The 14,238-nt window shown below is 34.4% G+C and overlaps 2 protein-coding genes across 3 annotated transcripts; one reads left to right on the top strand and one right to left on the bottom strand.

The window, feature by feature from the left end:
• The first annotated feature begins 6,707 nt into the window (after positions 1–6,707).
• Positions 6,708–10,479, top strand: XK-2 (xylulose kinase-2). Its single transcript, XM_083077159.1, has 11 exons — positions 6,708–6,932; positions 7,012–7,666; positions 7,784–7,872; positions 8,213–8,277; positions 8,491–8,546; positions 8,767–8,887; positions 8,996–9,070; positions 9,135–9,188; positions 9,284–9,375; positions 9,465–9,639; positions 10,108–10,479. The coding sequence occupies exons 1-11, from the start codon at positions 6,874–6,876 to the stop codon at positions 10,338–10,340; spliced, it is 1,674 nt and encodes a 557-aa protein (XP_082933285.1). The 5' UTR covers positions 6,708–6,873; the 3' UTR covers positions 10,341–10,479.
• Positions 10,480–12,107: 1,628 nt separating this feature from the next.
• LOC109797116 (tubulin alpha chain) lies at positions 12,108–13,825 on the bottom strand. 2 transcript variants are annotated; one of them, XM_083077160.1, is made up of 4 exons: positions 13,634–13,825; positions 12,944–13,549; positions 12,415–12,873; positions 12,108–12,329 (listed from the first exon to the last, which is right to left on the bottom strand). In XM_083077160.1, exons 1-4 carry the CDS (start codon positions 13,724–13,726, stop codon positions 12,156–12,158), a joined length of 1,332 nt encoding a protein of 443 aa, XP_082933286.1. In that variant the 5' UTR covers positions 13,727–13,825; the 3' UTR covers positions 12,108–12,155. The 2 variants fall into 2 exon arrangements, with proteins under 2 accessions (XP_082933286.1, XP_020212626.1); XM_020357037.3 differs by having other exon boundaries at positions 12,108–12,873.
• Positions 13,826–14,238: the final 413 nt, after the last annotated feature.

Here is a 14,238-nt window from a genome sequence, read left to right as displayed (position 1 = left end):
GATTTCTGAAACCTAGACCACCAAAGTCCTTCATGATTACAAGCTTGTCCCAACGAAGCCAATTGATTGGTCTATTTTGTCGTGAGTTAAAACTCCACCAAAAAGAATTTATCATCTTTTCAATCTCTAAGCACAATAAGTGGGGAAGGAGATATATGTTCATTACATATGAAGGAACTGTTTGAAGAATTAATTTAATCATCACCTCCTTACCTATACCTTAGATAAAGTTTTGTTGCTCCAAGATTGAATTCTTGTCCAAATACGATCTTTAACAAAACGAGAAAACCCCTTCTTATTACAACCCACCAACTAGCTAGGGAAATCTGAGGTAAGAGCCCATGTTAGAGTACTCATTGACACCCAATATATTGATGGTATTTGCATGAGAAACTGAAGAGGTATTCTGTAACGACCCGTCATGGTCTCTACACTTAGTGGAATTGCACTACTGCTAGTGAAACTAAGAGAAATATTAAACTGGATAACTCATACATACATGTACAAATAAAAATGAAATAACTAAGTTTCTGGTTATAAAATAGAATTCCATATATGTACAGTCATCCCAAAAATAATATTCCTTAGTACCGGTCAAGCACAGACAAAACCGTTATCCAAAATAGTAACTCTAACACGAGGATCAAAACTCCCCGTCTCGTAGCGAACACCTCAACTCCAAGCTAGTCCTGACCTACTCTCATACCAAGTATGATCATCACAGTTCCACCACATGGAAATAGAAGGGTAAGCTAGAGTTCAAAACTAATCATACAAGTACAAAAAAAAATTATACTACACATCATTCAATTATCAATCATGTTCATAGAGTCACACCATACACTCTATCCAATACTACTAATGCATAAATACAATCCACCAATCATGAAGTCAAACACCATACTTCATCATGTTAATAATCATTCAATAAATGCATCTCATGACAGATATCAATGCATATCAATCATCTAATGCGTCATCACGCATACACCTAAGAGATCTCCCTAACAATAAAGTTGTATAAGTGACATTCCATCCTACCGAAACCACCCCAACCGTTTTCACGCCCAATGCGCCCGCTCGGTCACAGCTAAACAGGATATAATCCTCACTCGGGTTTACTCGGATGATGTCAGTTACACAATTGGAAGTCCAGATCCATCGTCAGGTATAGCACAACTATGTATGGGCTTACCACGACCTTGGCATGCATAACCAAGTCAATTGTGGAGTTCGCCCACCGACTATCCGCAAGGATCCACGCAACCTTCCCGAGTACTTGGTTAAGGGAATAACCCTTGACCTCATACCCCGCTCCAACACTAGCTAAGGACTTAGAGGAGACTCACCCAACCTAGTGGCCTATCTGAGCACCACTCTCCCAAATCCAGTGGCTTCCCTGAGCACCACTCTCATATATCAGTGGCCTATCCAAGCACCACTCTCAAAAGACTCTATGTGAGCTCTTCTAGTTCGAAAATATTTTTCCTCTCCTCAAGTCCTAGGCTAGACTCATGCCATAAGGCATCACATGCAATTATGCATCATACATCATACATGGTATGCCCACCATCATGATCAACAATCATACACATGTCATAAGATATCACATGCAATAATGCATCATACATCATATATGGTCTACCCACCATTATGATCAATAATCATACACATATGAACATATACTCATGCCATATCATATTTAAACATTCATATATATCATCACTATGCATACATATGAATCACACCTCACCATACGTCATATATCATACATACATGATCCAAAACTTCAACTTAACATGCATAAGCATCAATTTAAATCAATTATTTATAAACATATTCACGCACAGCGCAGTCAGCTTGCGCCTGGCCTAACACCAACCCAAGAGCTCTAAGCTTTTCCACGCCCAGCGCGCTCAACCTGCGCCCGGCACAGCGCAGTCAGCTCGCGCCTGGCCTAATCCCAGTCAGAGAGTTTCAAAACTCTCATCCAAACCAAAAAATCCAGCCACATGCAACACAAAACACAATGCATAGGCTCCATACAATTCAAAATAAACTTAAATCTCACATGCATCCAACCTATGCATCAAAATCCTCTTTTTTCTCAAAACCCCAAAAAATGAGATTTTCTTCAATCCATCTATGGATTCTCAACATTCATGCATCAATTGAGTTTCTAAACTCACATGCAACCTAACAACAAACATTCTAGCTTCCCTCACCCGAAGATTGACTCAAAATAGCCAATAACTGAGAAGAAGTAGAATTCCCTTTCGAAGCTCAACCCGGAATTTCAAGCCTCCCTAAGCAAGCTTCCTAATCTGAATTACAAGAAAAGATAGAAGGCATTAGTGATCTAGAGGAGAAAATGAATCATACAAAGAAATTTGAGAGAAAAAGGAGCTCACAGACCCAGAGTCCTTCTCTCTAAAACTTCTCTCTAAAAACTTCACTTTTTCCTCAACCACAAACCCCTATTTATAGAAGTTCCGGAGTGACCAGAAAGGCCTGTTCCGAATATGGAACGACCCGTTCTGCACCCCTTCATCACGTTCAAAAATCACATGCAGAACGACCCGTTCTGAAATCAGAACGGTCCGTTTCGGGACTCATCCAGAACGGCTCGTTCTCCAACCAGAACGACCCGTACTCCTTCCAGAACACCCTGTTTTGGGGTTTGGAATGACCCGTTCTCCCTCTAGAATGACCCGTTCTCAGCTACGTTTTATAGGTCAATTCAGTAGCTTGGAACAACCCATTCCAGTTTGGGAACAGTCCGTTCCAGTTTGGGAACGGCCCGTTCTGGGCTACTGAATCACCCATACTGGGCTTTTGGGCCTTTTGAAATAATTTGCTACGTTACATATTCCTACCGAAAAAAATTGCAAATTTCTCTAAATTGATAAGCATTTTTGTAAGTTTTTAGAATGTTTGCTATATTCTCGGCTTCACAATTTTGCACCCTGAAAAAAATAAAACAGACATCAACAAACATAAGATGATTAACACTTGGAGCTTGTCTACAAACCTAAATCCCATGAAGTCTTGAGAAACCTTCCATATCGAGGATAAATAAGGTGATAAGGGGTCTCCTTGTCTAAGATTCTTATTAAGGAGAATAAAGTCGTTTTGATCTTTATTTATAAGGGCATGATACTTTTCAAATTCAACACACATAAGCACACATTGAATCCACTTGTTGTAGAACCCGAGTTTGTGGAGAACAACATGAATATATGCACAACACATTCTACCGAAGGCTTTACTAATATCAATTTTGATGGCAGCTTCCAACTTCACCCCACAAACTCAACAATGAAAGTTATGGATAATATTTTAGGCGACTAGAATGTTGTCTGTGATCAACCTATTTTCAATGAAAGTCGTTTGTTATGTAGATATACATTTAGCAAGCAGTGGCTTAAGCTTGTTAGCAAGGGTTTTAGAGGGCAATTTATAAAGTACATTACATAGTGATATAGGACGAAGTTTCTTCATCATATTCGATTGATCGCACTTAGGAATAAAGGCTATCAGGGTCTCGTTCAAAAGAGGAGGGCAAAGAACCATTGGTAAACCAAGATTCACAAGATTTGAAAATGTCTTCCCCACATAAGTCCCAAATCCCAATAGTGTTTAAAGAAACTGAAATTAAAACCGTTCGAGCTCAAAGATTTATCACTATGCATTTCAGAAAGTGCATGCCTTGGTTCTTTAGAGAGGGGGAGATGAGAGACGCATTATCGTCTTCGGTGATGACTGACTCGAGGGCATTGATGACCGGTGCAACATCCAAATGGTCAACCTTATATAAGTCCTTGAAGTAGTTAAGAGCAATGTTGCCAAGGGTCAACTTGTTTAGTGGCTCAGTTGTCGTCTGAATCAATCTAGCAATGAATACGGTTATGCTCACATCTCGTTGTGGCCGCCGCATGAAAAAATTTGGTATTAGCGTCACCTTCTCGGAGCCATTGTTGCTTACCTCGTTGTTTCCAATAACAGTCCTCCTGCATGATCAAGTCGCATAATATACGCTACTTAATCAAACTTAACATACTATAAAAAATAAAATAAAAAAACCAAACAAACAAACTTAACACAGAAAAGTAAAGGATCGTCTTCAAATAAAAAATGAACAGTTTGATTAGGCTCCAATAGCTTGTCTGTTACGAATTCATATCGACCATTAGATATATAATACGCTAGTTTGATTATTGTTACACTTAGTTGTGATTTACGTGGTTATTACTACCTCACCTCTCTTTCTATGTATACGAAACAACCGACAGTTTTATTCTGTTTTAATTATAAAACAGATAAGTTTTATTTTTATTTTTATTATTAATTGATAATTTTCTTTTATATTCTAAATTTATTAAAAGTCTATTAATGAATTATCTACTTATTTTTTTCTTATGGGAACTAAACGTATTTATTTAACAACAAATATTATAAGACATGTTTAGTTGAAAAAAAATATTCTTTAATTTTTGAGTAGTATCATTAAATATAATTATCATTTAAATTATTTAATTCTACAGGTAATTTTAAAATATAATTTTAAATTATGGCAATATTATTTATAACTAATTTAATTATTTTTTACATGAATTTTTCTTCATTTATATAGTACAAGTGAATTTTGATTTTGATCCTAGTAAAAGAATTTCTTTGTTTTGTTATCCTAAAAAATTTAAAATTATAATTTTTAATCCTTATTATTATGTGATTGTTTTCATCAACTACTTGTGTTATTAAGAGATTAAATAAGCATATTAACTCCAATATATTAAACATGGATATCAATCTTGTACAAGAATATTTTTAAGAGTTTTTCTTAGATAAGAGATTTTTAGAAATTCTTTTAATATTTTATCTAAATTGACTTTTATTTATCATAATTATTTATGAATTAAATTTTAATATCTTTAAAGTAAATTATCAATAAATAAAACAATATTGAATAACAATATAAATTATTTATCATAAATCTAAAATACAATTTATATTTTTAAAAATATTTATTTATAAAATTTTAAATATGATTTATATATTTAAATATAATATTTATTTATATAATTTATTATGAATTTTAGTTATATATAATAAATATTTAGCATGTATATTGTATAAGCTAAAATTCTAGTTATGTATATTGCTAGAAATACCATGTTAACACATGGTACCTTTAATTTATTTTATAAATCTTTAGAACATCATTGAATATTAAAGATAATAGTTTTAAATTTAAAAAAAAATTGTAAAACTAAAATTTATTCATTTGACAAGGATAAAAACAAAATCTACAAAATTTAGAATGATGAAGAAAAAAAAAATTACCATGATCAAAATTAAAACAAATACATTTTATAAAGACCAAAACATATTTAAATCAAATAATAAATATGTTTTGTTAAAAAAACAAATTTAAAATCATATAAATTATGATTAAAAACTTACAAAACACGATTAATTCCTAAAATAATATTTTCATCATTTTAAAAAATAAAATATAACTTGGATTTTTTTTTGTATAAATATAATTTAATGTAAAATTTATTTATATATAATAAACAGTTAATCTATAAAATGTACATATCATAATTAATATTAATTAATATTATAAATTTCTTTAGTACTGTATTGGATTCTCATGTATAAAAAATCATTATAAAATGATCTTTAAAATATTAATATAATCTATTTTTACATATCAATTTATATATATTAAATATGAATCACTTTTTAATTATAATATAAATTATTTATTATAAATTATTTATTATAAATTTAAAATATAATTCATATATTTAAATATATTTATTTATATATTTTTTAAATATAATTTATATATTTAAATATAATTTTTATTTATTTATATATAAAAATATATTATAAATTTTAATTATATATAATAAACATATATATCCATTATACATGCTAAAATATTAGTAATATAATAAAAATATTTTTTTTGACAACTCATTTTCTTTTTACTATATTATTCTTATAATTATTTCTAAATTATTATTTTACTCACAATTTTTCTTATTCTTTCTAGTCTCTTTTCTACTCTCTTTATACTTCTCACAAAATTTAATTAACTAATATTTTAGTTTATTAACTAATATTTTAGTTTATGCAATACATATCATATGCGTATTTATTTTATATAATTAAAATTTATAATAAATTATATTTAATAAAAAAATATAAATTATATTCTTTATACTAAATATATAAATTATATTTAAAATTTGTGTAAAAAATATTTTTAAACATAAATTATATTTTAGGTTTATGATAAATAATTTATATTGTAATACAAAATCAATTTTATTAATTGATAATTTATTTTAAAATATTAATATTTAATTAATAAATAATTATAATAAATGATAAATAAAAATAGATTAGATAAAAAAATTAAAAAGAATCCGTATAAATTTTTTTGTCAAATAAATTCTTTTAAAAATATTCACGTATTTAATATATAAGGGTTAAGTTTTTATTTTAGTATTTTTTTATTTGAAAAAAATTAGAGAAGCATGGTCGCATGACTCCGTGTTAAAGTTAATATTTCAATTCATAATGTTGAAAAATTATTTAATGACTCCTATTTTAAAAACTAAATTAGATAAAATGGTTTGTTTGGAGCACCAACCAACGCAAGTATTTAGCGGATAAGTACCGTTTGATAGATTTAATGGTTCAAATTTCGGGATGTTTCATGTTTATCCAAATCTGTTATCATCCAATTCAATCCAAATCAGCGCTGTAAAATTCTTTTATAAATAATCACAACAATGCAGCCACTTTCCCTTTCTACGTCCAAATTCAGCACTGCAGTGAGTGTCGTGGATCGCTCCAATGGCCGAATTTTCTCTTCCTCAGGACTCATACTTTCTCGGATTCGACAGTTCCACCCAGTAAGTCCATTTCTCACAATTTTTCACTTTCAATTTGATGCAATCCCAATTTAAAATTTCAATTTTTACTGGTTTGAAGGTCGTTAAAGGCCACAGTGTTGGACTCCAACCTCAACATCGTAGCCTCGGAGCTTGTGCATTTCGATTCCGACTTGCCACATTACAAAACCAAAGATGGGGTTTACAGAGATCCCTCTGACAGTGGCAGAATTGTTTCACCCACCTTGATGTGGGTGGAAGCTCTTGACCTAATGCTTCAAAAGCTCCACGAATCAAAATTTGATTTTTCCAAGGTTGCTGCTGTTTCTGGCAGTGGCCAACAACATGGTAGTGTGTATTGGAAGAGTGGTAGTTCTCAGATATTATCATCATTGGATCCTAAGAGGTCATTGTTGGATCAGCTTGAAAATGCTTTTTCCATAAGGGAATCCCCAATTTGGATGGATTGTAGCACCACTGCTGAGTGTAGGGCAATTGAGAAGGCTTGTGGTGGAGCTTTGGAGTTGGCTCGTATCACGGGTTCGCGTGCTTATGAGAGGTATACTGGCCCTCAGATTAAGAAAATATTTGATACTCAGCCAGAAATTTATGACAGCACTGAGAGGATATCGCTTGTTAGCTCCTTCATGGCGTCTCTTTTCGCGGGTGCTTATGCTGCCATTGATCATACTGATGGTGCAGGCATGAATCTAATGGACATAAAGGAAAAGGCCTGGTCTAAAGTTGCACTTGAGGTTGTTAATGCTATTGACTTGCCCTTAATTAGCTATTGTTGAATTGGTTTTTGATGTTCTTCCAAGTATGACCTTAGCTTATTGACTAATATTCCCCTTAACCAATCATTGTTGCAGGCAACTGCCATTGGTCTGGAGTCAAAACTTGGGGATTTAGCCCCTGCTTATGCTGTTGCTGGAAATATTGCTCCATATTTTGTAGAGAGGTTTGTTGGACTTTTTTTTATAACTTGTTTCTCTTTTGGAATACAAGCAAAATTAGGACCGTTTGTTATATACTGATGTACTATATGCATGCTATCAATTTCCTATGGAATAATGGATTTTATAGTTCACCAACTAGATTCACAACTAATTGAAACTCAGGTAACATACTAGTATAGAACCTAGAGGGTCAAATATTATATGCTGGAGTTGAAGTTTATATGTACAATGAGAAATTGCCTATTTTAAGTTTTGAAATAATTATGGATAGTATGTCAATTGGATATTCACCATTCATATGTCAATTGGATTGATGACTGATGGTAATTTATTGTGTCTTAGGTATCACTTTAACCAGAATTGCTTGGTTGTTCAGTGGTCAGGAGACAACCCTAATAGTGTGGCAGGTACCATAATTTCTTCATTAACATATTCTGCCATTTATCTCTGATTTTATGTATTCTTTCTAGTGGGATTTAATTATATACTTTTGTCAAGGTTTAAAAATGATGAAAATCACCCCCCCCCCCCCCCCAAACCTGTCTAAACAGGAAGTCCCAAAACCCCATTCCTATAATGTTAGTTGTTAAAATAAATTAACCATTTTGTTGGATCTGCAGGTTTGACCCTAAATATTCCGGGAGATCTCGCCATCAGTCTTGGCACTAGTGACACTGTAGGTTAAGATACATAATGTTAACTTTGTTGGTCTGTCCAAATTTCATAATGTTTTGAAAATGAAGGCAACTGCATATTCTGTCAATGGAAGAATAGTAACTATTTTATAATTAGATCCCATTTTATGCTATCCCTTCTAGTATCGAAGCTATATTTAAAACAAAATGAATATTAACACCTTTGCTTTTAGTTGTAATTCGTTCTGGCTTATCTCTCAGGTATTTATGATCACTAAAGATCCTAATCCAGGATTAGTGGGACATGTGTTCCCTAATCCAGTTGATGTAGAAGGTTACATGGTTATGTTGGTGTATAAAAATGGATCCCTTACCCGAGAAGGTGCTGTTGTTGTGACTCTTTGTCCAATCATATACTGTTTGTTTGCTTATAAACCCATAATATAAATGGTTCTTGTAGTCTCTAACTCTGGACTCTTTCAAATATCAGATGTGCGCGACCGCTATGCAGAGAAATCTTGGGATGTTTTCAATAAATTTCTTCAGCAAACACAACCTTTAAATGGTGCGTATCACAAGCTCTTCTGTTATATTCTCTCTTTTCTCACAATGTTTGTTTTTTTTAATAGGTGGAAAGTTAGGTTTCTACTACAAGGAGCATGAAATTCTACCTCCTCTTCCAGGTGTCTGCTTAATTTTTCCACCCGTAAAGTATTTGTATCGAATAACATGTTGATTTGGCCTCAAGAAGTTACTAACTAATTTTTAATGGTCTCAGTTGGTTCCCACCGCTATGTCATAGAAAATTTCTCAGACACACTGGATGGATTGAAGGAACGGGAAGTGGAGGAGTTTGATCCTCCATCTGAGGTTAGGAAACTCATGAAAATTTCTTAGGGTAATTGAACTTTAAATCCTAAATCAAAAATATTTCTATTGAACAATAAGCTAAATTGCAGGTACGGGCATTAATTGAGGGTCAATTTCTCTCAATGCGGGCTCATGCTGAAAGATTTGGAATGCCTTCTCCACCAAAGAGAATTATAGCCACTGGTGGAGCATCAGCAAATCATTGCATTCTTAGCTCAATAGCTTCAATTTTTGGCTGTGATGTGTATACCGTTCAAAGACCTGGTAAGAAAAAATTAGCTATCTCAGCACGACACACTCTGAATGCTGTTGTGTCATGGATTCCTATAATGAAATATTAAGTTTGAGCTTCTTTTAAAACAAAATTTTATCCAAGTTATTGAGTTTGAAATTCATACTGCATTTCATTGAAACTTGAAAGAGGACAGTGTTAATCCATTGTAAGATATGGGGCTTGAATCTCACATTGGAAGTATGAGATTCTAGTGTGGAGTTTAAAGGTCTTGGCCTCTTCAATTATAACAGCTAGCTTTTGTGGTGCGGTTCTCTTAAGGTTCTTATAATGTTATCAGATAACTAGTGTTTTTCCTTTTTTCAAAACATAAGCATGTGTATTCACATTTCCATTGCAAATACTTTTATTTATTCATAAAATGGTGATTTTGTTGTTATCCTTGTTTTTAAGTGATGAACTGAACTATTATATAAAAAAAATCTTCAACTTGGTAACAGATTCAGCTTCACTTGGAGCTGCATTGAGAGCTGCTCATGGATGGCTCTGCAACAAGAAGGGCAGTTTCTTACCCATATCTGATATGTACATGGACAAATTGGAGAAAACGTCTCTGAGCTGCAAACTTTCAGTAAATGCTGGTGATCAGGAGTTGTTTTCCAAGTATGCTTCCATCATGAAAAAGAGAATTGAGATAGAGAATCGGCTCGTCCAAAAGCTTGGACGCTATTGAAACATTGAACTTGCTATTTTGCCTTAGTTCTCACATTGAGTTGGCTGTGAATAGAATAAAGTGGTTACAATAGTTTAAGCATTACTTTCAAGTCTGAAAATTGAACCCAAAAAGAAAAGGCAAATTTCTGTTTAATTTATGATAGTGCCCTCCTAAATTTTTTTTTTTTTCCTATTATGATAGTGATGTTTAATGTTTATTCCCTACATAATGTTTTTTTCAGTCTGGGCATGCTAACTACCGGACAATATATACCACCACCAATATTCTGTATTTTTTTTATCCTATCTCCTTTAATTGTTTGGAAAAAATATTATTCGAGCACCTCTTATACATTATTTAACTATTTTAATTATTTTAAAAAAATATTACGTTGTGAGTCCCTATAGAAAAGTTAGTGTTACTATAAACCTTAAAAATAGCAGGTGTACTGAAACTTTATAAAAACTTTAGGAGTGTTAATATAATTTCCTCATGATAATAACATCAACAGCCAGGAATATATTGAATTTAAGATTAACTCTATGGCCTTACACGAAATACGTGAGCTCTCTTTCACTGTGAACATGTGATATAACTGTTGTTACTAGGGATCACAATAATGGTTGACCATAAAATTTAACATTTGTCATTTTAAAATTTAGAGTTATTAATTCCTGCTTAATAATATAAGAAGTTATAAATTCTTGCTTAATCAAGGCCATATGATATGATTGTTGCATAATAACTCATTAGGGGGTTTATTTGTGATTTTATAATTTCAAATGAAAATTCAATTAATCTTGGATTAATGTTTACCTACCGTAGCCAGTTATTTTTTTTGGGTCACAGATGAACCATTTGATCCCTCGTTTTTTGACATAAGCCATTCTTTCGACACACGTTTCAGGCAAGAATAATTTATTCCAGCAGTTATTAAATTTAATTTAATCTCCGTTCGGTAGTTTAGGATTTAGAGTTTAATAATTATTAAATTAATAAATTTAATTTCGGTTCAGCAGTCCAATCACAATTAAACCATTTTATATTATATAATTTGATAAATATTATAATTGAAAATTGATTATTTTATAAAAAATTTACCTTTAATTTTATAATTAAAACATTTCTATAAATTTCATCTTTGGTTCCATTTAATGGAATTGACAATCCAATTTTTCAACCACATTTCTGCCTGCTCTTGGTATTTTTTTTTTAAAAAAGTTATTTTTTACTTTTACTATTTTTTGTTTTAGGGTTCCGTGTATCGTTTAATAATTTGAGGTTTAAAATTCCCCACCAAAAAATTGAGATCCCACCAGCTAGCATTTCTACATTGTCTCTAGAATTGAGATCTGATATAAAAATAAATAAATTTTTGCCTCTAATTTTTCGCAATGATGCCACTAGAAAATATATAGCCTGTGTTCATAGAAAGGAACTAAACAGGTGAGAAATATAGTAGAAATATTTAAAGTAAAAAAAAATAAGTAAAATTTTGATTGTTTAATCAAACAAAAATATATAAAAATATATGTAAAAAATAAGATATATATAAACAAAACTAGGAGATAAACAAATAAATAAAAAAATAGAACTGACCAGCCTTTTAATTTTTCTCCACTATATTTTTCTTATTTTCAGTCTCTCCATCTTATTTGTTTATCCATATAATGAATGAGTTTAAACGTGAATCCACCCAAACATTAGCATTAGCAGCAACCATTAACACAATGCGAGAGAGAGAGAGAGAAATAAAAATGGAAACTATGCCGCTAGAAACTCGTGTACTATATAGAAAGCACATATATTGATAATGATAAGAACACGCAACATTTAAAAAGCAGACGTAAAACATAGTCCGGAAGAAAGGGAAAAGGCAAACACACATGAGAATCTAATAATCATCATCTCCTTCAACATCATCTGTTTCACCAGACTCGGCCCCAACCTCCTCATAATCCTTCTCAAGAGCAGCAAGGTCCTCACGAGCCTCTGAGAACTCACCCTCTTCCATACCCTCACCCACATACCAATGCACGAAAGCCCTCTTGGCATACATGAGATCAAACTTATGATCAATCCTAGAGAAGACATCAGCGACACTGGTGGAGTTAGAGATCATGCACACAGCCCTCTGCACCTTCGCAAGGTCCCCTCCGGGAACCACAGTGGGAGGCTGATAGTTGATTCCACACTTGAACCCGGTGGGGCACCAATCCACAAACTGTATGGTCCTCTTGGTCTTAATGGTCGCCACAGCAGCATTCACATCCTTCGGAACAACATCACCGCGATACATCAAACAGCACGCCATGTACTTGCCGTGCCGTGGGTCGCACTTGGCCATCATGGAGGATGGTTCAAAGGCGCTGTTGGTAATCTCAGCAACAGAAAGCTGCTCATGGTACGCTTTCTCAGCAGAGATGACAGGGGCGTACGAGGAAAGCATGAAATGGATCCTCGGGTATGGAACCAAGTTGGTTTGGAACTCTGTGACGTCAACGTTCAGTGCTCCATCAAACCTCAATGAGGCAGTAAGGGATGAAATCACCTGCAATGCAATGAGGAGGTAGATAGTTAATGAAACCTAAAGCTGCTTGCTTGCATGATAAATGGGTTACCTGAGAAACGAGGCGATTGAGGTTGGTGTAAGTGGGGCGCTCGATGTCCAGGGAGCGTCTGCAAATGTCGTAAATAGCTTCGTTGTCGAGAAGCACCGCCACGTCGGTGTGTTCCAGGAGGGAATGAGTTGAAAGGACGCTGTTGTAGGGTTCTACCACGGAGGTCGAAACCTGAGGGGAGGGGTAAACGGTGAACCCCAGCTTTGACTTTTTCCCGTAGTCAACGGACAGACGCTCCAGCAGGAGCGAGCCCAAGCCCGAACCGGTGCCGCCGCCCACGGCGTTGAAGACGAGGAAGCCCTGGAGGCCGGTGCAGTTGTCGGCCAGCTTTCGGATCCTGTCGAGGCAGAGATCCACGATCTCCTTGCCGATGGTGTAGTGGCCGCGCGCGAAGTTGTTGGCGGCGTCCTCCTTGCCGCTGATGAGCTGCTCCGGGTGGAAGAGCTGGCGGTAGGCGCCGGTGCGGACTTCGTCAATCACGGTGGGCTCCAGATCCACGAAGACGGCGCGTGGGACGTGCTTTCCGGCGCCCGTCTCGCTGAAGAACGTGTTGAAGGCGTCATCTCCTCCGCCAACGGTTTTGTCACTGGGCATCTGTCCATTGGGCTGAAACACAAGAAATCAAAACATTCAAGCCCAAGCCCAAGCCCAAGCCCAGAGAAGGTGATTGAAAAACCAAAAAATGCATACCTGAATGCCGTGTTCGAGACAATAGAGTTCCCAGCAGGCGTTTCCGACCTGGATACCGGCCTGGCCGATGTGGATTGAAATGCACTCTCTCATTTTGGTGCTTAGAAATGAAATGGAATTGAAGGAATGAAAAGTTTGGGAGGCGTTTATGAAGACGCCTTTTCCCCTTTGATTCTGAGTGTCCAAGGGTTCTTGTTGGGCCTTATATACGCACAAATGCTGCGGCTCCCTAAATTTTAAATCTACGGTTAGGAATCTACTAGGGTTGGCTTAACCCTAACCCTGGTTTGACAACTAGGATTCAACTAAAACGGGATTTCCATTTTTTTAATCTTACGTTTATGCCATGCCCCACTTTTCCCGTCATTACCAACCGTTGCACTTTTTTTAATTTTTCATTTCATTTTCGTCTCCCCAAACATTCCAAGAATGCCATTGCTTTGCTTTCTCGCAACAACCATTCTCATTTCTTCTCATTCTTATCTTTTATATTTCTCATTCCACTTTCAGTCTAATTACAATCCCAAATGTTTAAAAAAAAACAAAACAACAACTCATCAATTAAAGTGTGTTGTTAAAAAAGAATACGCAAAAAATATCATAGC

Source organism: Cajanus cajan, chromosome 6, assembly GCF_000230855.2.
Source record: "Cajanus cajan strain Asha chromosome 6, NIPB_CcT2T_4, whole genome shotgun sequence".
In the NCBI taxonomy this organism is placed as follows: domain Eukaryota; kingdom Viridiplantae; phylum Streptophyta; class Magnoliopsida; order Fabales; family Fabaceae; genus Cajanus; species Cajanus cajan.
Note: the sequence above shows the minus strand (reverse complement) of the source record. Positions and strands in the feature narration are given on the sequence as shown.

Bases quoted from the DNA above. Each gene is read 5' to 3' on its own strand.
- XK-2 (XM_083077159.1), top strand. From the start codon at position 6,874: ATGGCCGAATTTTCTCTTCCTCAGGACTCATACTTTCTCGGATTCGAC. The intron at 7,667-7,783 runs GTTGTTAATGCT...TCATTGTTGCAG, and splicing joins GGTCTAAAGTTGCACTTGAG to GCAACTGCCATTGGTCTGGA. The intron at 9,071-9,134 runs GTGCGTATCACA...TTTTTTTAATAG, and splicing joins GCAAACACAACCTTTAAATG to GTGGAAAGTTAGGTTTCTAC.
- LOC109797116 (XM_020357037.3), bottom strand. From the start codon at position 13,726: ATGAGAGAGTGCATTTCAATCCACATCGGCCAGGCCGGTATCCAGGTC. The intron at 13,550-13,633 runs GTATGCATTTTT...CTTGTGTTTCAG, and splicing joins GTCTCGAACACGGCATTCAG to CCCAATGGACAGATGCCCAG. The intron at 12,874-12,943 runs GTAACCCATTTA...ATTGCATTGCAG, and splicing joins TCAATCGCCTCGTTTCTCAG to GTGATTTCATCCCTTACTGC.